Source organism: Sorex araneus, chromosome X (genome assembly GCF_027595985.1).
Source record: "Sorex araneus isolate mSorAra2 chromosome X, mSorAra2.pri, whole genome shotgun sequence".
NCBI classification, from domain to species: Eukaryota; Metazoa; Chordata; class Mammalia; order Eulipotyphla; family Soricidae; genus Sorex; species Sorex araneus.
In genome coordinates, this window is record NC_073313.1 from 186,186,616 (window position 1) to 186,211,096 (window position 24,481).

General features: G+C 37.8%; 1 protein-coding gene across 1 annotated transcript in view; it reads left to right on the top strand.

Moving 5' to 3' along the window:
* Positions 1-24,481, top strand: part of CNTNAP5 (contactin associated protein family member 5) — a 932,137-nt gene that overhangs the window by 582,290 nt on the left and 325,366 nt on the right. The window contains exon 11 of the mRNA XM_055120538.1: positions 261-367. Within this exon, the coding sequence (XP_054976513.1) occupies positions 261-367 (107 nt within the window). The remainder of the gene's footprint in view (positions 1-260; positions 368-24,481) is intronic.

Consider the following 24,481-nt stretch of genomic DNA (forward strand, 5'->3'; position numbering starts at 1 on the left):
AGAATATTTCCTAATGAGGGAATGCTTAACTAAATTGCCTAAATTATCTTTGAACCTTTGTCTATCTGGTAGTGCTGGGTAAAACCATTTCTTCTTGCCAACCTATAGTAATATTTAATGCCATGAGGCCTGACTGTTACAGGACGTTAGTATCTGACTTCCACTACACACCATACACTTGAATGTGAGATATTTTTGTTTCTGTCTTTGTGTTAACTAATTTGGTTAACTTTATTTGGTTTTGCTTCATTTACCCTTAGATGTTTACCAAACTACTGTGAACATGGAGGAAGATGTTCCCAGTCCTGGACTAGCTTCTTCTGTAATTGCAGTGACACAGGTTACATTGGGGCCACCTGCCATAACTGTGAGTAGATTCATGGTTTAACCATAGTGGAATAAGATAAAAATATTAAGATGAGAGCTTTTATTTTAGAATTATGTTTCTTATATCGGTAAACATTTATTCACTGTATATATGTTTCTTGAGAATCACTATGTGCAAGCACTCTAGTGGGCACGAAAGACATGCAGATATTTTTTATGTCCTTATATGGATTCTGGTCTGCCAGAAAGACAGGGCGGAAAGGGAATATCTGGTGAGGTACACATAGGGTGTTGTGGGTGGGCAAAGAAGAGCTGTTCAATCAATTGTATTGTCATCCTGGGCTAATAAATGTCATTTGAAACAATTACCATCTTACCTATTTTTCAACATTGTCCACATTCTGGAATGTTCCTAGAGTTTCTGCCATTTAGAACATTGCCATACAAGGAGAATGAAGCATAAGAAAATTATTGCCTTATTTTAAAAGCTTTTCCTTAAAGGTGTCAAACATTATTTTCAATCACTTTTCAGTAGCCAAATAAAGTTATATCAACACATCTAACTTCATGGGTAAATATATTGCAATTTGGATCCATTGGCAATGGCAAAAGCATCTATTGATGACAAGTTCTGATGACTATGTGACAGTGTTGGGTGACAGAATGGTTTCAAGCAGAAAACAAGCTGATATTATGCAAGGGATATGACAGGCAAAAAGAAAAATGAAAATAACAAAAATCCACAAGATTTGTCTCACGGCCGAATAGCATGACAGTGAAGTGAAAAGATATCATAAGAGATGAAAGAAAAAGGAATCAAGCTAGACTTTATGAAGAATACAAAATGAGGAATTAAAAAATAAATTATTTTAGCCCTTTTTTCTAAAAGTGTATAGTCTTTTGAGATCACTGTGAAATTTTGTCCAGCTATAGTCTTGTTGAGTATATAGTCTTGTGATCTGTAGCAAAGTAAATAAGATACTTAAATTTAGAGTCTAACTTTTCAAACTATGGTTTGTGAGCCCTTCTGGTTTGAAAGTTGTGTTGGGTGGGGAAGGGATGATTATTTGAACACACCCAGTCATTCTGTGGGCTTACTTCCAGATTTGCTCAGAGCACTTCTAGTAGTCCTCAAGGACTATGCACCTTGCCAGGAATGAACCAGGCAGGCTGCTTACAAGGCAAGCCCCCATTTGCTATACCGTCTCTCCAGCCCTAAATATAGGTATTTTTTAAAAGTTTACTTGATTTAATATTCACTGTATCACCGTAATCCTGATGATCATAGATTTGCTTGAGTGGGCCCAGTAACATCTCCATTCATCCTAGCCCTGAGATTTTAGCAGCATCTCTTAACTTGCCCTTCCCAATAGTGCCACATGAGAGGCTCTTCTGGGTCAGGGGAATGAGACCCATCATTGTTACTGTATTTGGCATATGGATATGACATGGGGGGCTTGCCAGTCTCTCCCATGTGGGCAATAAACTCTTGGTAAATTGCCAGTATCTCCAAGAGGGAAAACTAGGATATCAGATTTTGCTTCTAGGAGCTTGGTTTTACAGTGGATGTTGGCTGTTGATGCGATTGCATGGCACCAGGGACAGTTTCTGGGTGTGATTGCCTAGCTACTGGAAAATGGGGAATCTGGGTGGAAGAGGCCCAGTCCCGGTCTGAGATTTAATATCAGTAAGTATTTTATTTGTATAGCTATGCTATATAACTTTATGCCTGTTGCTGCATATAATAGTTTGGGTTTATAAGTGTTTGTGAGTAGAGGATGTCTCTGTAGTGTTCAGGGTTTACACCTGACTCTATGGTCAGTGATCACTCACATTGGTGCTGGAGACACCTGGAGTACTAGGGATCAAACTCAGGTCTGGTTGATACTTGGCAAGAACCTTATCCACTCTACTGCTTCTCTGCCTCAGAGACTCTAACAAGTTTCAAAGCCACAATTTAGACAACTGTATGGCAAACTATGTGCAATAACTGTAAGATAATTAAGGAACCATTATCTCAAGCTGTTTTCTCCTATAGTTGGTGAAAACTTCACAGGGAAAACAAAATTTGAAACTGACTTAAAAGAAAGGGTACAAGAGAAAGGCCTTTGACTTAGGAATACAATTTAAACCAAGGCTAGAGGATTTTCAGGTGACTGCAGTAAGACTGTCCTCTTTTTCTCTCCTTTTCTTAATTTTTATCTTGTTTATTTAATGAGTTATTTGTTATTTTCCTGCTGGTGAGATTATATTCACAGATTCACACACAGAGGCTTTGCCAACTGGGTTGGAGTAAAACTTTGATTCAGAATCAACACTTAATACTCATGGGGTCAGAGAGATAATACAGCATGCAAGGTGCTTGCTTTGCATGTGGCTGAGCCATATTCAATCTCTGCAACCACTTATTCCCCCACATCCCTTGCCTCAAACAAGCCTGCCAGGAGTGCAGAGTGCAGAGCCAAAAGCAAGTCCTGACTACTACTGAGTTGTGGTCCCACCAAAACTAAAATACATAAGCAAAATACAACACAACAAAACATTCTTGTTCCTGGAAACCTCTTAGCCACTCCGTGGCTTCTTCTATACCTCGGAAAATAGAATTCACCAGCTGAGGCCATAGAGGAGTCTGGTCAAGTCAAACGAGAAATAGTTCACCAGCTCTAATGGGATTCATTTATTGTTGTGAGCTGTCTGAGGAAACAAAACATTCTCTAATTTTGTGTGAAATATTTTATTTAGTATTTTCTACTTAGAAATTTGAATATATACGTAAAAACTGACCTAAGATAGATTAGCTTTAATTTTACTTTTTTCTGTTCTCAATACATACACATAACTGTATTGCTGTAGATCTTATTTCTTCACAGGCCCCTAGGAGGAAAAAAAATCATGAATAATCATGGAGACTTAAAGCTGAAAGTACATGTTTTTAATTAATTCTTTGATTATTTCCCTTTGTTTTGGGGCCACTAGCACCTGATGGTGCTAGAACCTAGTTCTAATTCCGTGCTTATAGGTCACTTCTGGTGGTGCTTAAGGGACTATATATGCTTCCAGTGATCAAATTAGGATTTCCCATGTACAAAACAAGCATCTTAACCCCTATACTAACTCTCCGGCCCCTAAAAATACATGATTTTATTTAATATTTCCAGTAAGTACCAATCTAGAAGTGCTGGGTCTGGTACCTAGTTATCATCACTAAATGGTGAAGAATTGCATATTCTTATGCAGAAAATATATAGTACATACATGATTATAATATCAATTATCTTATTAGAAATTCAGAATCAGACCATCAATATTATAGTGAGATAATAGAATTCTGAAGAAGCTGTAAGTGAACACTTGTCCAAGGTATCATCAAATCACATTAGAGCATTGCTATATCAATTATAACACTTTATTCTCATATTTTCCTCAAGCAATAACAATATTTTGAAAAAGTTATATCAGTGGATGTTATCTCTTTTTTCTCCATCCCACCAAGATAAAAATAGAAAATTTCCAGCTTTAGAAAAAAGTGTGAAGTTGAAAATTGATGGAGGTGAGGTGCTGATTTTTAAAAGAACACTATAAGGGTTGATGAGCAAGAAACAAAACATACTAAACCTTAAAAATCACCATATTTTTTTAGCACCTTCTCTTTCCTCTTTCTGTGAAATCACTCAGTGCCTCCTCTGTGGGATGCAACATTGCTAAACTCCTCTTTTCTTCTGGGCATCAAGCCAGGAAAAATCAGAGGGACTTGGGTGATTGTGAGGTTTGGCAAGCATGTCTTGGGTGCCTGAGAAATTCACAAATCTGTCTTCCTTCTAAATAATCTCTTCACCTTTCCTAATTGGGTGAGCACCATGTTTTGAAACACTTTTGGAAGTTAGTGAACCAAGACCTGATTTTCCCTCCTTCCACAACAGTCTGGCTGCACCTGGGAACATCTAAGATAAAAGTTGTGAAAACTCAGAAGTTGAACAAAAATAGCCTCAGGTAAAAGCAAAATTTGAATACTCACAGTCCCGGTTTTGTGGAAATTGTGATACCCCTGGAGTGGTATTGTATCGTTCCTCTTTTATTAAAAAAATTTTATTAGTGAATCACTGTGAGGTACAGTTACAGACTTACAAGTTTTATGCTTGTGTTTCAGTCATTCAATGGTCCAGTGTTCATCTCTCTACCAATGCCCATTTTCTACCACCAGTGGTCCAAGCATCCCTCCCACCACCTCCACCCTGTCCTCCACCCACCCCACCCTGCCTCTGTGGCAGGGCATTTCATTTTGCTCTCTCTCTCTCCTTTTGGGTGTTGTGGTTTGCAGTAGAGGTATTGAGTGGCCATCATGTTGGACCATTTTTTGAAGCAATTTTCCACAATCATAATAGTAAATGCAAGATTTTCAAATTTATAAGGAATCTATAATTTAAGCTGTTGATTCTGAATCAATCATCTTCATAAGCCATCTCTGCTTATTTTTCTTTTCCTTTCTTAGAGTTTTTTACTACTGGCACATCGTAGTAAATATGAACCAATAGAACTAATTGAGGGAGGAGAATTATATTCTCCATTCATTCTTTGGGAATAAGAAAGAGTCTGGTGAAAGGGAAGTATCCAATAGATTTATGAAGGAATTACAGAACTTGGATTTCCAGTCTTAGACACAGCTGTTTGTTCTTTAAAGTAGATGTATTAACTTCATATTTCAAATTCCTTTTCTCTTTACCTGATGTCACAAAACTAAGCTATGAAAGTTTGTTTACTTTTCACACATTTTATTTAAAAGGCACTTGTTTAAGAGTGAAGTGATCAGTATGTGGGCAATTTCTTTACACTCTGTTACAATTTCCCCATGCCAAAAAGGAAATGTAAGATCATCACAGTTGAAGCTGGAGAAAAAAAATACAGTGGGTAGGGCACTGGATTCACATGCAGCTGACTTGTGTTCGATCCACTGCACTCCATATGTTTCCCTGAAACCCGCTAGGAGTGATCCTTGAGAGCAAAGCTAGAAATATAGCATGAGCACAGCTCGGTGTGGCCCAAAAACCAAACCAAAACCAAAACCGTACCTTCTTTTGTAAACTGCTGTAGAACATATTATATCATGTCTGCAAATTGTTTTAATTAGATTATTTTCCCTCTATATTGCATTCTGTTTTTCAGAGGGAAAAATGAGGGCAAAACAATGTTTTGAAAGGCTCCATAGATTGAAGTACATGATTTGCATACATGATGCTCTGTTTCTATACATGGCATTCATGGTCCACTGGGCACTGTTTGGAATGATGCCCAATTGTTGAACTAGAAATATATCCTAAACACTAACAGATGTAGCCCCAAACCTCCACTCAGAAACAAATAGAGCTGGAGTGATAGCACAATGGTTGCATGCAGTCAACCTGGATTTGATCCCTGGCATCCCATACTGTTCCCTGAACACTGTGAGGAGTAATTTATGTGTAAAGCATTGCCAGATGTGGCCCCAAATCAAACAAACAAAATGTTTTATTCCAGATCAAACCTTGACAACACAAAATTCAGGGCCTTCATTGCACTAGAGGTAAACAAACCATGGATACTGATTTTATATTTGTATAATTTATTTTATCTTTTTTGCTATGTTTTGTTTTTTGGGTCACACCCAGTGATGCACAGGGGTTACCCTGGCTCATTGACTCAGAAATTACCCCTGGCGTTCTCGGGGGACCATATGGCATGCTGGGAATCGAACACAGGTCGGCTGTGTGCAAGGCAAACATCCTACCCGCTGTGCTATTGCTCCAGCCCCTCTATTTTATCTTTTATTTTTGGTTTGGATGGTATCTGAGTGTATTTAAGGCTTACTCCTGGCATCTGTTCAGGGATCACTCTGCAGGGAGCCAATGAGGTTCTAGGGATCAAATTTGGGTCAGTTTATGCAAAGCAACCACTTTATCTGCTGTACTAGCTCTCCAGCCCTCAAATTTGTGTAATCTATACTGAACCTCAGAATATATATTGACCATAGTATGTCATGCCTACCTTATTAGGAACCTGTTAGTATTTAAAGGAAATTGTTATCATGGGAGTTTAAAGAAGGGATAGGGCTCTAAATGATAAAGTGAAATTATTAGGATTACTACCTTCTTTTATAGAAACAATTAAGGTACAAAAGTGTATGCAACTGTCCCAAGAACACACAGCTGGTAAAGATCTTGGATTTGAGTGGAGTGAATTTGGATGCCATATTCTTAAACCTGTCATTCCATTTCCTTTCTTAAATTATCAAGGCATTTACAAACATCTATTCATGAGTTTGGTGATGATAGTCATTATATTACTTACGACACACTGTGATTTGGGGTTGACAAAAAGAAATTGGCATGGTAGAAGAATGAGAGATAAGAAAGGTTTTGTTTTAGAAAAATCAGAAGTCATCTCAGAACGAAGGAGTATGAGATGACTTAAGAGATAGGTAGATCTAGAATAGATATAAGCAATAAGAACCTACTGGAAACAGACTAGTCAGACCAAGATATAGTGGTTGTTGTAGATAGTGTTTTGGGTCAAGGAAATTACTTTCTTAGATCAATAAAGAAAAGTAAATTATTCAAGGGGGTGGAGAGATAACACAGTGGGTAAGGCATGTTCCTTGCACATGAACACTTGGCTTAGATCCCATATCACACTAGGAGTGATTCCTAAGTACAGAACTAGGAGTAATCCCTGACAAGTGCTGAGTGTGGCCCAAAAGACAAAAGTAAAAGAATCTGTGAACTGTTTTATACATTCTTCCTGAGATTCCTATCAAATACTTTTCACAGAGAAAATCTGAATGGCTTAATATAATCAAAGTTTTTCATGCTCTATTGCACTGTCCTTAAATACCACTTCAATTACTACATAATAATCAAATTAATGACCTTTTGCCTTCATTTAATCATTGAAATACTGTATTTATTTTAGGAGACTAGCAATCTACATTATTTATAAATAACTATTACTCTAGCTAACACTTTTTTTTAATGTAGAGGTACTGCTATTAATCTGCCATTGATTAAGCTGATTAAATTGGGCATGAACTCCACGTTGCCTATTTTTTTTAATTGAATCATCATGAGATACAGTTACGAAGCTTTCATGTTTGAGATTCAGCCATAGAATGCTCGAACACCCATCCCTCCACCGGTCCACACTTTCCATCACCAGTTTCCCCAGTATATTCCCCTCCTCCTATCCCAGTCCTCACCCTGCCTCCACATCAGGAAATTTCCCCAATACTCTCTCTCTACTTTTGGGCATTATAATTTACTCAAATTTTCCCATCACTATTCAAGTCTGCCTCCCAAGGCTAGATGCTAGATTGTTTATTGTCCATCGCTCATTTTGAACATCATGGGTGTTGCGGCTGCATACTTCTGAAATCCTAGATTTTGAATGGTTGGGTTTCAGAGAAATTTCTGTGGGGCACTATTCATTTTGGGATTCAATTGTGTGCCTCTGGACCAGAGCTGTGGTGCATTAAGATGGCATCTCGAGGCACATTGTGGTTGTGACAGGCAGGTTCACGAGTGGGCGGTATATGGAAATTTAGTCCTGGAACCCTCGTACCCGGGCCTTGCTTGCGGAAGCTCTTGGTTGCCTGGATTCCATCTGAATTAGGCAGGGAGAGTGCAACTGCTTCATCGGGGGTGCCCTGGTGAAATTGGCTCAATATGGGGCCAGAAGAGATCGCTGGCTCTGTGTTGTCTTCCAGAACTTGCTGCTGTGTCTCTGGGCCAGGGCTGTTGGTGCACTAAGATGGCATAACACTTATCTTTAAGTATTATTTTACCTCATGTGTTTTTGTTTTCTTGTGCTAGTCTTAGAAATGCCACTATATAGTCAAAGATTGTTTTTAAGGATGAAAGGAAATATTTTTAAGAATACTAACTCGCATTCAACTTGGTTTTTCTAAAGCATTATTAGAGCTTATATTCTGATTACTATTTTCTGACATCTTGTTTTACCCTCTCTGCCAAAATTGTTTACTATGGTTTGTAAAACTATGTGCTAGATATTTCTATAAAAATATGTGCATTTAAATGAAAGTAATTCTTGTTTCTTATGGTAAATTCCATATGCATATATTTTTAGATGACTTACAATAGGAGTAGGTGTTTCTCTAGAGACTTTTATATTATTACTAAATCAGAAGGGATGTCATTAACTACACATTCGATTTTTTACTTTCATATTGAATGGACTCAATGATGCAAGTACTTTTCATTCCCTGTATGTGTTTGAGTGAGTGGTACTGTCCTTAATCTTTTCAATATCTATGTCTGATGACATTCACATGGACCCTTTCAGTGTATCTTCACCATTTCTTAGCTTCACTAATCCCTTTTTACAGTGCAACATCTCTGACAGTGTAACAATGCTCTTTAGCTCACTTTTCAGCTTGGCAGAAGGATGTCAGATTTCTTCCTCTCACAAGTCCGATATAGTGCTTTTCCCATTGAACAGTCAATTGCCAGTTATTGATTGGAAGCATATCAAGTTGTCTGGCTATCAGCCTCCACAATAGTCATTACAGAGGGATAACACTTTTGCTATTTTAACAGCAGGTAAATGGTTCTCTACTTATATGACAGGTTGTAGTTGGACTGAAAGGTTGGAAAGGGTAGGGAATTCTGGTAATCAGAGGTTTATTTAAATGCATCACTCACATATTTTAGCTCAGGTCCACTAATACCCTAATCATATTTGGCTTGCTATTAAGAATTAAAGAAAATTTATCTCCATGCTTAACCTTGAATGATACCACCAGATGTCCTCAGCTGCAGTTAGAGTAAAGTAAAAAAAGAAAAGAAAAGAAAGTAATGAGATACTGAATCACTGAATCTATACTCCATATTATCCGTAATCATTTGTGTCATTATATTTTCATCATCATAATCATCAATATCATCATCATCATCATCATCATCCTCCCGTTGATCATCGAATTTCTCGAGTGGTCTCAGTAACATCTCCATTCATCCTAGCTGTGAGATTTTATTCATGTTAATTCTCCAACTGCAATTTCAATTTCAAACAGATGGAATTAAGTATACAATGATATAGTGAATATAATATATACCATAATACAGTAATATGTGTATGCTATCAAGTCCTAGAAATTTTTGACATAAAAATAATATTATCTAATTGATGAAACAATTAACTTAGAAGAAAAATAAGGACAGAATAGTATATAGCTCCTTGTCTAATGATACATAGTAGATATTTATTTGCTTGCTATATACAAAAGGCATAGAGCCATGAGATAGGTGCAGAGAGTTAAGTCCAGTTTAGGAAAGCAAGAGTGTTATCATGTTTTAGGTGAATTTAATACAATTTAAAAATAAGTAATTGTTGAGCAGAAACTTAAAGTCTGAGAATGAGCATGATCAAAGATATAGTAAACTTGTTAGAGAAAGGCAAAGGCACATTAAGCATCATATAGCCAGGATGGATCTAGCATAGTGAGAATCAAAAATCATCATGTGAGGAGGAAGAAGCATGAAATGAGTTGGGAGTAGAAGATGGTGACATGTTGAGAAATTGGCTTCTCCATTGATGCTGTTAATACTAGTATGGCATATTGGTCTCATTGAAATGCTAGAAAATGATTCAATGGTGTTTATTCACGTTTTGATTTTTATCAATAGAGTTTATGCAAAATAACTATGGCTATTTTATAGATAATTTTTGAAGTTGATAGATATAGATAGATATAGAGATGAGGGAGAGATACTAGATGCCATTTGGAATTGTGTGAGTAACAAATGGATCAGAACAAAGTAGGAAAAAAGAATTTATTTCAAAGGCAGATCTAAAACTAGATCAAGTAGACTTGAAGACAAATCAAACATAGCAAAGAGAGAGGTAGCTTCTAGTCTTCTCACTTGTAAAAATTCATGAATGACTAATGTAACAAACAAGTCGTCAGGTCTGAGTAATAACCAGGGAAAGACTACAACTATTGGTATTGGGATCGAGATCAGAATATGTATATATCTGTATATATGTACACACATATAAATGCATATATATAATTTCCTTTAAACTTATATAAGAGGGGCCGGAGCGATAGCACAGCGGGTAGGGCGTTTGCCTTGCACGCGGCCGACCCGGGTTCGATCCCTGGCATCCCATATGGTCCCCCAAGCACTGCCAGGAGTAATTCCTGAGTGCAAAGCCAGGAGTAACCCCTGAGCATCTCTGTGTATGACCCAAAAAGCACAAAAAAAATAAATAAATAAACTTATATAAGAAAAACTTAAAAATAAACTTAAAACTTAAACATAAAAAAACATAAAACCTAAAAAAATTGACCGCCGAGATGTGATCCCGGGGGCCGCACGCATGTGCAGCCTCTCCGCAGCTGCACAAGCGTGAATCCAGACCCAGCAAAACCTCTTTCGGCATGGGCAACTCCTTGCAGAATGTCTCCAGCCTGAGAACTAAGCCTTGGCCCGTGCCCGCCCAGGAGGGGAAAGGTATTCTCTCTCTCTCTCTCTCTCTCTCTCTCTCTCTCTCTCTCTCTCTCGCCTCTTTCTCTCCGGGGATGAAGGGCGCGGTGTCCGCCATATTAAGACGACCACAGATGGGATTTACGACAAAAACTGCAGCAAAAGGACACGAGGGTGCTCTTGGGAAGGTGGGAGGCACTGGCCCCTCCCACCGCCGAGATGTGATCCCGGGGGCCACACGCGTGTGCGGCCTCTCCGCAGCTGCACAAGCGTGAATCCAGACCCAGCAAAACCTCTTTCGGTATGGGCAACTCCTCGCAGAATGTCTCCAGCCTGAGAACTAAGCCTCGGCCCCGTGCCCGCCCAGGAGGGGAAAGGTATTTCTCTCTCTCGCCTCTTTCTCTCCGGGGATGAAGGGCGCGGTGTCCGCCATATTAAGACAACCACAGATTGGGTTTTCAAGCCTGCAATGATCAAATATCTGGAAGAAATCTCCCTGGACTTAGTGTTAAAGTACAGAAATTCAAAACCGCGCGGCCGCTACTTATTTGTCTTCACTGTAGGTCTGAATCTAGTGGGGTACTCCTAACAACAATAGTCAGGTTTGTGTTGAAATATTGAATGTAACCAAAGTAAACAGAATGTAAAATGAAACTTATCAGTTACAAGGTAGGGGGTGGGGGGGCAGGATGGGAGGTGTACTGTGTGGTTTTTTTTTTTTTTTTGGTGGTGGTATATGGGCACTGGTGAAGGGATGGTTGTTTCAGCATTGTATAACTGAGACCTAAGCCTGAAAGCATTGTAATCTTCAACACGGTGATTTAATAAAATAAAATTTTTATTAAAAAAAAAAACTTAAAAAAATTAATCAAAAAAAAAGCATCCTCAGGTCTTTCTAGGTCTGATTTTGAAAATAAGTTGAATGACAAAGATATAGCTAATCTCATATACACTCATAAAAAATGGAAAAATTTCTGCTAAGATTAAGGAAAACATGAGGATGTCCACTTTCACTGTTATCAACATATTATTGGAAGTTCTAGTCATAGTAATTAAGTAAGGAAAAGAAATAAAATATATACAAAAAGGAAAAGAAAAAGAGTTATCATTATTTTTGATGGCAAAATAATATGCACATGAATCTCTAAGTACTCCAGAAAATATTATAATGAGGCTACAAAATTTATATACAACTTACCACATGCAAGTTATTTTCCAGAATATAAGTAATTTCATTTACAGTCATACCAAAAATAATTATATACCTGGAAAACAATTTCTAAAGGGGCATAAAAAACATAAAACTTTAAGGAGATGAAAAATTTATTAAAATCTCTAAGTCATTGGAAGAATAGTAGAGAGAATGAAGTGCAAATATACATTTTTCATTAGTTGATAAAATGAACATTGTTAAAAAAATTCATCCTACCCTAAACATTTTACAGCTTTATGTCAATTGTTATGAAATGTTTAATGAGATTATTCCAAACATTACTGAAGTTTGTATGTCTTTAATACTTAGAGCAATCTAAAGGAAAAAAGATGAGAGGATTGCATTCTTACTTGAAACTAGAACATGAAGGCACAGTAGTAAAAGCATTATGATATTACAATAAAAGTAGAGACATAAATCAATAGAATACACTTAAGAGCTCAAAAATAATGGACAGTTTTATGAACATTTGTGACAAAAACCCAGGGGGTGAAATAAGGAAGGGAAAATCTCTTAAAGTCTGTTGGAAAATCTCTTAAAGTCTGTTAGATTGGCACATGCAAAAGAACGAAACTGGGTCATTATTTCAAGCTTTTTTTTTTTCTTTTTGGGTTACACCCGGCAATGCACCGGGGTTACTCCTGGCTTATGCACTCAGGAATTACTCCTGGCGATGCTCGGGGGACCATATGTGATGCCTGGAATCGAACCCGGGTCGGCCGTGTGCAAGACAAATGCCCTACCCGCTGTGCTATCACTCCAGCCCCTGGATCATTATTTTAATATAAATTCAAACTAGATTAAAGACTTGGATATCTGACTTTAAACCTTAAAATGCACCAAATAAAATATAGGCAAAACACTCCGTGATATTTATTTCTGTGATATTGTGGGTGACTGAACTTCATTGGTAAGGAGAACAAAAATAAATTAATGGAATTATATTAAGTTAAAAATCTACACAACTAAAGAAACTATTATTTATATAAGGGCATCCACCCTGACTCTTTAATTCTTTTTTTTTAATTTAAATTTTATTGAATCACCATGTGGAGGGTTACAAAATTCTCAGGATTATGTCAGTTATACAGTACTCAAACACCCTTCCCTTCACCCGTGCCCATATTCCATCACCAACCACCCCATTATACCTCCCGCCCCCTCCTACCCCCCCAGTCCCCACCCTTGTAAGTGATAAATTTCACTTTGTTTACGCTTTATCTTGGTTACAGTCCATGTTTCAACACATAATTCACTATTGTTGCTAGGGTTTCCCCCCAAAAGAGAGAAGACAGTCCCACTGTCAAGGAAGCATTTGATGGCTCTCCATTGCTGAGAATGTAGAGATATTAAGTCCCGCTGTTTGTTACATAACTTTTCTATTTTTTTCCCCCTCGACCCACGCCACCGAGATCACGCCTGTTTAGTAATCACCACGCTGCCTGACAAAGGGAAAACAAACCAAGAGAGATGGTTATTTCTCGTCATCAGCCGGCGTGGGGCCCTGGCTTAGTTGATAGTCTGGTAGAATGTCTGCAAGCAGTTTCTGGAACCAAAAGTAATATGCTGGTATCGGCCCCGGCTCGAGATTCCACCAGTGTCCCGCTGTTCCAAGTACATAATAATTTATTCCCTTGTATCCGATTCCCATGCCACCAGGTCTGTGTCAGCTTAATGGACATCATACTATGGTTAACGCCACGCCGCGTTTCTTCCCGAGAAAGAAGGATATTTCTTCTCAGCTGGCGTGGGGATATGGCTTAGTTCAGTCTATAGAGATGGTTACCACTTTGGTGGCCTTCAATATTTCAGCAAAAGACTTACTATTCTTGTTAGGATTTCCCACCAAAGTCCGACCCGTTAAAAGGGAACCGTTTCATATTGGTGATGATTAAATGACAATAGGTTGCGCGGCCATGGCAGCAGCCTCGCGGCTTTGAATTTCTGTATAAAGTCCAGGGAAAGTACAGCCAGAAATTACACGTCGCTACAAACTTTAACCCTATCATGGTCCCCCCAAAGTCCAACCCATTACAAAGGAACCATTTCATATTGCTGATGATTAGATGACATTAGGCTGCCGCGGCCGCACGGTTTTGGGTTTCTATATAAAGTCCAGGGAAAATTCTGCCTAAAATTCTATCGCTACGATCTTTTACCCTTTAACAAGAAACTTAGGACTATTGTTTGGAGTTTCCCCCCACGTTAAGCCCTGCCAAAAAGGAACATTTACACGTTGCTGACAATCAAGAGATATTAGGTTTTGGATTTCTATATGAAGTCCAAGGAAAATTCTTTTTGGTAATTGCATCACTCGCTGGCAGCGCCTGGGCCAGAAGCTCCCAGCACACAGTTTGGAGGCATTTTGGGGGCGCCGCTCGTGTCCAAAGTGGTTCAGTTGCCTCCGGGGTCGATCTCGCTCGGGGCCGCAAAGGAGCGTCCCCACATGGCTCTGTGCTTAAATGTCGGCCGGCACAGGGCGGATCCAGGAGTCCCGCCCATCGGCTATCCCGGGCTTCCTATAGTGACTCTTTAATTCTTGAGGACTTCTTATTCTATCTTGGATATGTATCTCTCTCCTTTTCTTTTTCCATATTACTCTAAAAAATTCTTCCATTTAATTTAATTTAATTTTTCTTCTTATTAGTGAATCACCGTGGGGGTACTGTTACAGACTTACAAACTTAGGTGCTTACGTTTCAGTCATACAATGATTGAGTACCCATCCCTCCATCAGTGCCCATTTTCCACCACCAATGGTCCCTGCATCCCTCCCACCACCTCCACCCTGTTCCCCCCACCCCACTCCACCTCGCCTCTATGGTGGGACATTCACTTTTGCTCTCTCTCTCTCCTTTTGAGTGTTGTGGTATGCAGTAGAGGTATTAAGCAACAGAGATCAGTACCAGGAGGATTACTTCACAACTTAGAATCCCGCCTCGCATGCTGGGGGAAAAGGCAGCTGAGATAGAGAAGGGTCCACCAAGCAAGGGTGCAGGAGGGCCCACTTGGGATGGGAGAGGCAGGCTGAAGGTAGACTATAGACCGAACATGATGGCTGCTTCCATTTTATTTAAAAAATGAGAATCATCCTACTAAATGAAGTAAAATAGTCACACATCATAAGTCTGACAAGAAGTTAACACCAAGAATATGTAAAACTCAATTACTGCAATCATGACAATTGCAAAAAAAAAAATCCCCATATAAAATTAAAAATGGAGAGATTGCAAAATGTATTAATCAATATTTTTCACTATGAAAATATTGAGTAACAAACATGTTTAAAAATAGTAGAAAATAGAAAAGTTTATTGGAAAGGAAGTAGAAAAGTACAAAACTCATATGAGGGGAGGAATGTACTTTAGGATTAAGTTAAATGTGGCTAGTTTTGTGAGGTTTTATAGAAAAACAGGGTATTTGCATTACTTATCAAATTTCAGGGATTTCTTTTAGTTTCTCAGAGACATTTTGTTAATTTCCTGCCTATTCGTGTGGCTAAAATAAGATTAACACCTATCACTCTCACTTAGATTGGTGGGAACTGTCTGTCTACTTAAAAACTTTTAGGGGCCTAAACAATAGTATACTGGATAAGGTGCTTGCACAGGGCTCACCCAGGTTCAATGGTTTGTATCCCATTTGGTCCCCGCGACTGCTCAGAATCAGGACTAAACCCTGAGCACTGTCGGGTATGACCCATTCCCCTCCACCCCCACTTCCCCAAGCCCCTGCCACCTGCCTAAAGAACTTTTAGGTTTTATATTTCACCCTAGACCCAGGTATTGCCCCAATTATCTCTTAGTCTCCTGTGAGTCCAATGTCTGGGTCAGAATTTATGGTCTTAGGAAAGCTTAAACTACCCAGTCTCAGAGAGAGGCCAGGGATTTTCAGGAGTATGTAAAATGTAGAATTAAGTCAGCTAAAACAGAGCCTCAAGCAACAGTGGTCAACGGAAAAAATGAGACTGTCTCTTTCAACACATCCTCAAGAAAACATACAGACGTCCATCAGGCACATGGAAAAATGATAATCACTGAAATGACATCAGTATTACTTGTATTACTTGTCTTTTCATTGCTCATTGATTTGCTCGAGCGGGCTCCAGTAATGTCTCTATTCATCCCTGTCGTGTGCTAGTGTAACCCAATTGTGTATTCTCACTCCAGGAACACAAAGAGCCTCAAACTGTTTGTTGAAGGTCTTGGTGAATAGCTCTGACCATCTCATAGGTGGACGGCCACGTGGTCTTTTGACATCCCGTGGAATCCAGTCAGTAACAGCTCTAGTCTAGCGGTCATCTCCAAATCGCGTTACATGCCTGGCCCATCTGATTTTCAATGCTTTGGCAAACAAGACAGTGTCCCTGATTCTCGATCTTTGATGGAAGCCAGAACTTCGGATTCCTTTTCTTACTTGAGTGAAACGTTTACTCCAAGCATAACTCTTTCAATTCATCTTTGGGAGACCTGAATAGCGTTCTCATGCTGTTTTTGTAGGGCCCAGGTCTGAGGCGTATGTTAGTGCAGGAAGAATGGTGGAGTCGAAAAGATGTGCATGCCAGGAGCCAGAGGTTCTTCGTCCTCTTAACCACTTCTTCGATTCTCTTGAAGGCATTCCACGCCACTATCTTCCTCCTGTGCAGTTCAGGTGCCAGGTTGTTCATCATGTTGAGTTCTCAATCTAGGTACACGTAACTGCTGCATTTGGAGATGTTCGTTCTGTTCAGGGCAAATGGAATGTCAGGAAGAAGTTCATTTCTCATGAACACTGTCTTCGTGAGATTCAGCTGCAGTCTGACCTTTCCACATTCACGGTCAAAGTCAGCCAGCATTAGTGCCGCTTGGCTAATGTTTGGTGTTATTAGAACAATGTCATCAGCGAAGCAGAGGTGGTGTACTTGCCAACCGTCTATCTTCACTCCCATTCCTTCCCATCCCAGTTGTAGTATGACGTTCTCGAGGGTGGCTCTGAAGAGCTTCGGTGAAATGGTATTACCCTGCTGAACCCCTCACTTTATGTCGATGATCACTTACTGTAGAATGCTGAGATCCTGGTGGTGAATCCATAGTACAGTTTGAGGAGGATCCTGATGTACTGAGTTTGAACGCCCTGTTTGGTTAGGGCTTCAATGACTGCTTTAGTATCAACAGAATCAAAGGCCTTCTTTATTTTTGTTTTGACTTTTGATGCATTTTTATTTTCTTCTCGGAACTGAATATTTATTTTTTAATTAATTTTAAAATTTATTTATTTTTTAATTAGTGAATCACCGTGAGGGTACAGTTACAGATTTATACATTTTCGTGCTCGTGTTTCCCTCATACAATGTTCGAGAACCCATCCCTTCACCAGTACCCATTCTCCACCACCAATAAACCTAGCATCCCTCCCACCCCACAATCCCATCTCCCTCCACCCCACCCTCCCTCTGTGGCAGGGTATTCCCTTTTGTTCTCTCTCTCCAATTGGGTGTTGTGGTTTGCAATAGGGGTGTTAAGTGGCCATCCTGTTAAGTCTCTAGTCTACTTTCAGCATGCATCGCCCTTCCCCCACATGGTCAAAGGCCTTCTTTAAATCCATGAACGTTAGACAGAGCAGCATCTTGAACTCTTGCGAAGCTTCATTGAGCTTAGTCATGGTGTGAATATGGTCGATTGTGATGAATTCATACAGACATCTAGCAGGCACATGAAAAAATGATAACCACTGAAATCACATAAGTATAAATCAAAAAAGTGTGATATCACTTTATACCATAGAGAATGTTCTATTTCTAAAGGCCAGAAAGCACAGGTGCAGGCAGGGAAATGGAGAAAAAAAATAACTCTCATTCACTGTTGGTAAGAATATAAACTGATTTGGTCTCCATAGGAAAGTCTGAAGATTTCTTTAAAAATTAAATGTAATTCTACTATCTGATCCAGCATTTTTATTACTATGTACCCTTTCAAAGAGCAGAAAGACCACTAATTCAAAAATTATATACACATTGAAACTTTATTCATCTAAAGAGCAGAAAATCGGTAATTTAAGAACTGTGTTTATAGTATACAAGAGTCAGAAATAACCTAAGTTCCAAAAGACAATGAAAGTGGTACATATATGCAAAAGAATACTATTCAGCTATATGAATATTGAATTTTGCATTTTACTACAACACGTATTGATCTGGAAGTAATGCAATTGAAATGCAAGAGGAGAAAGACAAGAGCTGAAGAAAGTACAGGGGATAAAGTGTCTTGTCTTTAACCAAGCCTTGTTTGATCCACAGTCCTACATGTGGTCATTTGAGCACTGTCAGGAGTGACTCCTGAGCATAGATCTAAAAGTATATCCTGAGTATTTCTGGTTGTAATCTAACATCCTCCTGGAAGGAAAAAGACACATATAAAATAGCATTTCTCATATGTTATGGAAGGAAGGAAAGAAGGAAGGAAAGAAGGAAGGAAGGAAAGAAGGAAGGAAGGAAAGAAGGAAGGAAGGAAGGAAGGAAGGAAGGAAGGAAGGAAGGAAGGAAGGAAGGAAGGAAGGAAGGAAGGAAGGAAGGAAGGAAAGACTGAGTAAATGAACAAACACTATATAATGAAAACAATCCATTAGATTCTGATTGAAGAATTTAAGTTGCCAAAGTGAGTCTATGTGGAATGTATCTAAAGAGTGGCAGATAGTGAACTATGGTGAAAGGATATTGGCAGTTTGGTAATGGATGAAATTATAACTTTTTCTCTTAAAAATATAAACATATAGAACCTTGTAGAAATGAAATTAAATTGTTGTAACCAAGTAAGTATAAATAGAATTTTCTATCAGGGAGAAATGAAGTGTTCTATTTACTTGGTATCAATTTTCTTTGTTATGAACACATTTCAGCGATTTAAGAATCTCCAACAGTAATTATCCACATACTGTTTTATTCATTGCTTCCTCTTTAATCTCCATCTCTCTCTCCACCTCCCTCTTTATTATAATTTACAGAATTTACAGTAAAGCTAACTTCAGATACAGTAAAGCTAACTTTGACAAGCTGCATGAAACATAGTTACAGGTTTTGAATTTACTCCATGCCTGTAGAAATAACAAATGATCCAAAATATGAATGAAGATAATTAATGAGATAATTTAATTGTTGATGTTCCCTCATTTGGAAAACCATTGATATTTACTCTTTTTTGATGATTAGATATTTTATTTTTGGTGTGCATTGTGTGTGTGGGAGGGAGTGGATTCTTCACTTAATTTTATTGCAAGAATATTAATTTCATTGATTTCAATAGTTACTGTTTAAAAACTCCATCCATAAGTGAACACATTGTTTTTTATGCTACCGCTTATTTTGGTAGATTTCGGTTTTAAATTTTAAACTATTTCCTCACATTTTTCCCTAAATAATAAGGACATTTTTAAAAATAGCCCTGCAGTAAATAGCACTGATACTTACTTTGAACAATAAACATGTATTTCTAATGCATTTCAATCAATAGAAAATAATTCGTATAGAAATATACACTTTGGTGTATTTTAGGATTTAGATTTAGGAAGGAAGGAAAGAAGGAAGGTAGGAAGAAGGAAGGAATGAAGAGGCTGAATGAAGAGGTTGAATATATTAAATACATTTGGTTGAGTTGAACCACTCTTGTTTTCATTTGGAATGAATCAACTCAATAAATAAAAAAAAAGTATGGGAATTAGAGAAATGCTGTGATTACCCAATATAATACATCAAGTTTACTTTAAGGAGTTGTTCAAACATGACTATCTAAATTTACATGAAGTAAAGGAATTCCCATTATGATCAGTCTGAATCTTGTAAAATAGCATTTGATTTTGTATTTCAGATGCAAAAGTCAGAAAACATTTCTTCAGCAATTAAAATTCTATAGGACAGTAGCACTGTGACCTATGGCAAGTTATTTCATCAAGTTGAGCCTTATATTTAGGGAAAGCATACAATCTGTTTCCTATTGCTAGTGGGATAAATTCATGAATCAATGGGCATGAAATCTTTTTGACAATATGATCATAACCTTCTTCATATATATTTACATCATCTTGCAACCTTGGTGAGGGACAAATGAGTATTCAGAAGGAGGAACATAGATTCAGAGTGGTTTAGAATGAATAATCCAAGGACATCCAGCAATGAGATAGGGTATTTGAACTCCAAGATGAGATTCTTTAACTATATCACAGACAAGGCAGGGAAAATTGTTAGCTAAACTACAGGGTTTTGTAAAATTTAGTTTTCCTACTTCTTTTCTAAAATTAATTATATTACTTTGGACTACTCTTCATCTTTAAATCCCCCAATGACTCTCTATTGTCTTAAGGATATAATCCTTGTTTCTTAGCTGAGTAGGAGGTTAGAATACCTCCTAAATGAGAGTTTCCAGTTGTGTTTACAAATAAATCCATGGTATAGTAGTTCTGACAAACTACCTTTTAGTTCTTCCATTTATTAAAAATGAAAAATTTTTTGTTATCCCATTCTTGTCCCTAAATATATGTATATGAGATAGATAGATAGATAGATAGATAGATAGATAGATAGATAGATAGAGATAGAGAGAGAGGGAGAGAGAGAGAGAGAGAGAGAGAGAGAGAGAGAGAGAGAGAGAGAATGTGTTTGTGTTTTCCTGCCTGGGCTATATTTTCTTACTTGTCTAACTGAAAATTCTCAATGTTTTCTCAACACACTGCTCATATATCACCCCCACAGGCAGAAGTAATTTATCTTTTGATTTTTTTGGCATTAATTTGAGCTCCTGAGGTCACATATGTTTCCCCCACCTTGCACTAGGTCTGCAGTATTACACATACAAATAAGTTCTGAGACAATGAAATTACAATTTTCAAGTTGGCATTTCCTTGGAGTGTGTATATATGCTCTCTCCTTTGAGAGATGGTTAAAGATAATAAAACACACGATACCCCCATAGCAGCTGTTTAACTTTTGCTTTGTCCAACCTGAAAGCAAATTTCCCATTTCTAATTTGATAAAATAACAGATTCCCCTGCTTTGAATTTAAAGCATATTGCTGAAAGATACCCACATCAAGTCCCCTGTTAGCTCTCAGCTGGCTTGTAAATCATCCTTCTGTTGGCATAACTACAGTGCACAATTTTAAGATACTAGCATAAATAGAACATTTGGATAAGTGACTATATGTAGAGAACATAAAAAGAAAATAAAGCTGTCCATCGTTATAGCAGGACATGTAACTGAGTTTATTAGTCTGTCAATGGAGAAGTTGTCAAAGTCAGTTTCTAGCAGCACAAATTTCCTGCTGGCAGCTAATGTGATGATGAGGACCTTGGCAATCATTCCTCTGCTCCGTCTCCCCGATCCTGCTGTCATGATGGCTGAAGAGGGTGTGAGTGAATCCATCTGAAACATTTGATTTCATTGATGCATGTTGGCTAAATGGGTGTTCAGTGGGGTAACTATTACAGAACATGAGCAGACTGCGGAAGCCTAAGGCTCACTGACAACCAGAGTACTCCCTGGCTTCTATTTAAGAGGAACCTTTGGCTCAATGACATCACTGGAGATTGTCCAAAGAAGGAGAAGACATGCGCTGGTTTATTTACTTATTTATGCTCCATAGAGATAAAGCACAAAAAGAGAAGTCTTTTTGAAAACTGGGCTTTCTTCAGTTTACCTCCCATTCTGGAAATTCCTGAAGGGATCTAAATAATTACTTCTCCAAGTCTTTAAATTCTTATCTCTAAATGTGGGAAAATAGTATTTATTGTCTCAAGATTTCCCTCTCTCTCTATTTTTTTTTTTGGTCTGCATAGCAGTGTGCAAGAGACCAGGGGACTGTTCCTGTGATTCCCACCTTATCACTATAGCACGGTCATCCTCTTGTTCATTGATTTGCTCAAGCGGGTACCAGTAACGTGTCCATTGTGAGACTTGCTACCATTTTTTGCATATTGAATACACAACGGGTACTTACCAGGCTTTGCAGTGTGGGCAGGATATTCTTGGTAGCTTGCCGGGCTCTCCGAGAGGGATGGAGGAATCAAACCCAGGTTAGCCTCGTGCAAGGCAAGGGCCCGACCCACTGCAATTTCTCCAGTCCAATTCCCACCTTACTGGTAATAATTTGGGGTACAGGTCAAGAATGTAGGGCTTTGGGGGCTGTCCAGTGTCAGCAGTTGCCAGGGCCAGTTCCCATGACACTTAGGGACTTCAGAGCTACTTTCAGCTGGGAAGAGGTGTATGTGATAGCTGGGATTATAGAAGAGTTGATGCATGCAAGATGTATCTATTCTCTGAACTATCTCCGCAGCTCCTCAGAATAGTTAATGATTGAGTAATAATAATCTATACTCAAAACATGAGGGGCAGAGTCTGTTATAGAAAGCACTTGATTAGATTTATATTATTTTCTTTCTTCAACTCTACCATTTTTTATAGTTGTCTGTGGTTAAATTAGTAAAAAATGCTTAGTTTTTTTTTAAGAAGGCAAACTATTTAAATTTGTTCTCAAGTGAAGATTCGAGAAACCAGTTGTTCAATACTTCCTGTACTTCTCTGTTGCTAGCTTTGTTTCTCTTGGAAACTGAACCCTGCAGTAATTTTCTTTTTCTTATTCATTGTTATTGTGTCTTCAACAAGCTCATTTTGGAGAATCTGCCATTTAACTTTTCTGTGTAATTTTGAGAAGTGCTACAAAAAAATAGAACTTGCTTTTATTAAATATATATTTATATTATAAAATAGAAATCTCAGATGAGATACCACTCTTATCCAAATATGTGGAATATTTGTCATTATCATCCTGAATTAATTATAGTTGGTACACCAATCAATTAACACAATTATTCTGTTTTTGATTTTTACTGTTAATGTTAGAATTCAATGGAAAGTTTATTTTAATCTAGCTTCATTTCTGGTAAATATGAATTTTCAGGCCTTTCATACAATGTTAGGCAATGCATAATATCCGGTGATAGCTTAAATAGCTATCCAGTCTGGGTTCAAGGATGAGTCTTCTGGGTGATATAAAATGCTTGAAGATTCTATTTCTGTTCTCAAGGACTTTAAAATTAGCAAGAATTGGCACAAACCTTTAATATATACTCAAAAAATCATGATTGTACATGGTCAAAATACACACAACAAACATGGAGAAAAAGATGAGACATAAAAGGGAGAATTTAGGTAAATTAATTCTGGAATAACCACGTTCACTTAAATATAATTGGTACATTCAAATAAAGTAGGGAAGTGACAAGAATCCAGAGTGAATTTAAACTGGCTGGAGCCAGTAATTTCCTAAACAGACTTATATGTGCTCATTATGCTACTCAATGGAGAGAAATAAAGATTACAGCAAAACAAGGAATTGGGGTGTTAATCAATGTTTAAACAAAGAAGAACATGAAAAAAATCTAGATTAAGAGATTTCTTGGGGCAAAAATAGCTTATGTGATTGTGGCATCAGGATATATAAACCTGAAGTTTATAGGACAAATAAATAGGAAGGGTGGGCTGGAAATAGCACAGCTCTTCTGCATATGATTGATATCATTTTGGTTTGTATAGCACTTTAATGATAATGCCTGATACAATGTTATTTCCATTCAACCTCATGTTTCAAAGATAATGAACATGTGATACTTTATAGTTTCAAAAGGCAGTTTTTTATGTCCTCTTCTTTAATATTTTTTGTCTTTTATGTTTAACAATTTTTAAATGTATTATATTAATGCAGAAAAATCAACAACCATGATATATTTCTGGAGTTGAATTCATTGGATAGCAAAACTCCAATATTAAAATTAATAAGTGTAAGATCAATTGTTATGTGAAAATTCTTATATCTCATCATGAGGTTAAGTACTTGTCTAAGACCTTGTCTAAGACCTTGTCTAAGACCTGTTTAAATTTCATTAAGCTCACATAATTTCTTTTACCTTGAAGACTTAGGATTTTGACTTAATTCACTGACAATAGACTTTTATTTTTGTTTGCTTTGTATTTGTTTTTGTACTTCAACTGGCAGTGCTCAGGGCTTATTCCTAGCTCTGAGTCCAGGGATCACTCCTGGCAGATTCCAGAGATTTGGGATGCTGGGGACCAAAATGCCCCATTCACTATATTATCATTCAGGCCTAGCAATAGTAATTTTTAATACTCCCCTTATTTTACAAAATATAAAATCAAGATAATAATTTAAAATACGAGTTGAGGTTATGCAGCATACTTCCATGCACATTTACAAATAAGAGTCTCTGAAACACTTTCTTTGAGTTAAAGCTACTGGTGGGTGCAAGGCCATGAGAGGGGAAGATATGTTTTCAGAGTTGACATTTTCAAGGTGGCATAGAACTCTGAAGATATATTCATGCTGTTGGGTTTTTCTTTGTGAGTATTACATCATGTTATCTGCCACATTTTGTTTTATTTTCTGAAGAAAGCATCTGATTCTCAGAAGTCTCATCTCAGGCTGCT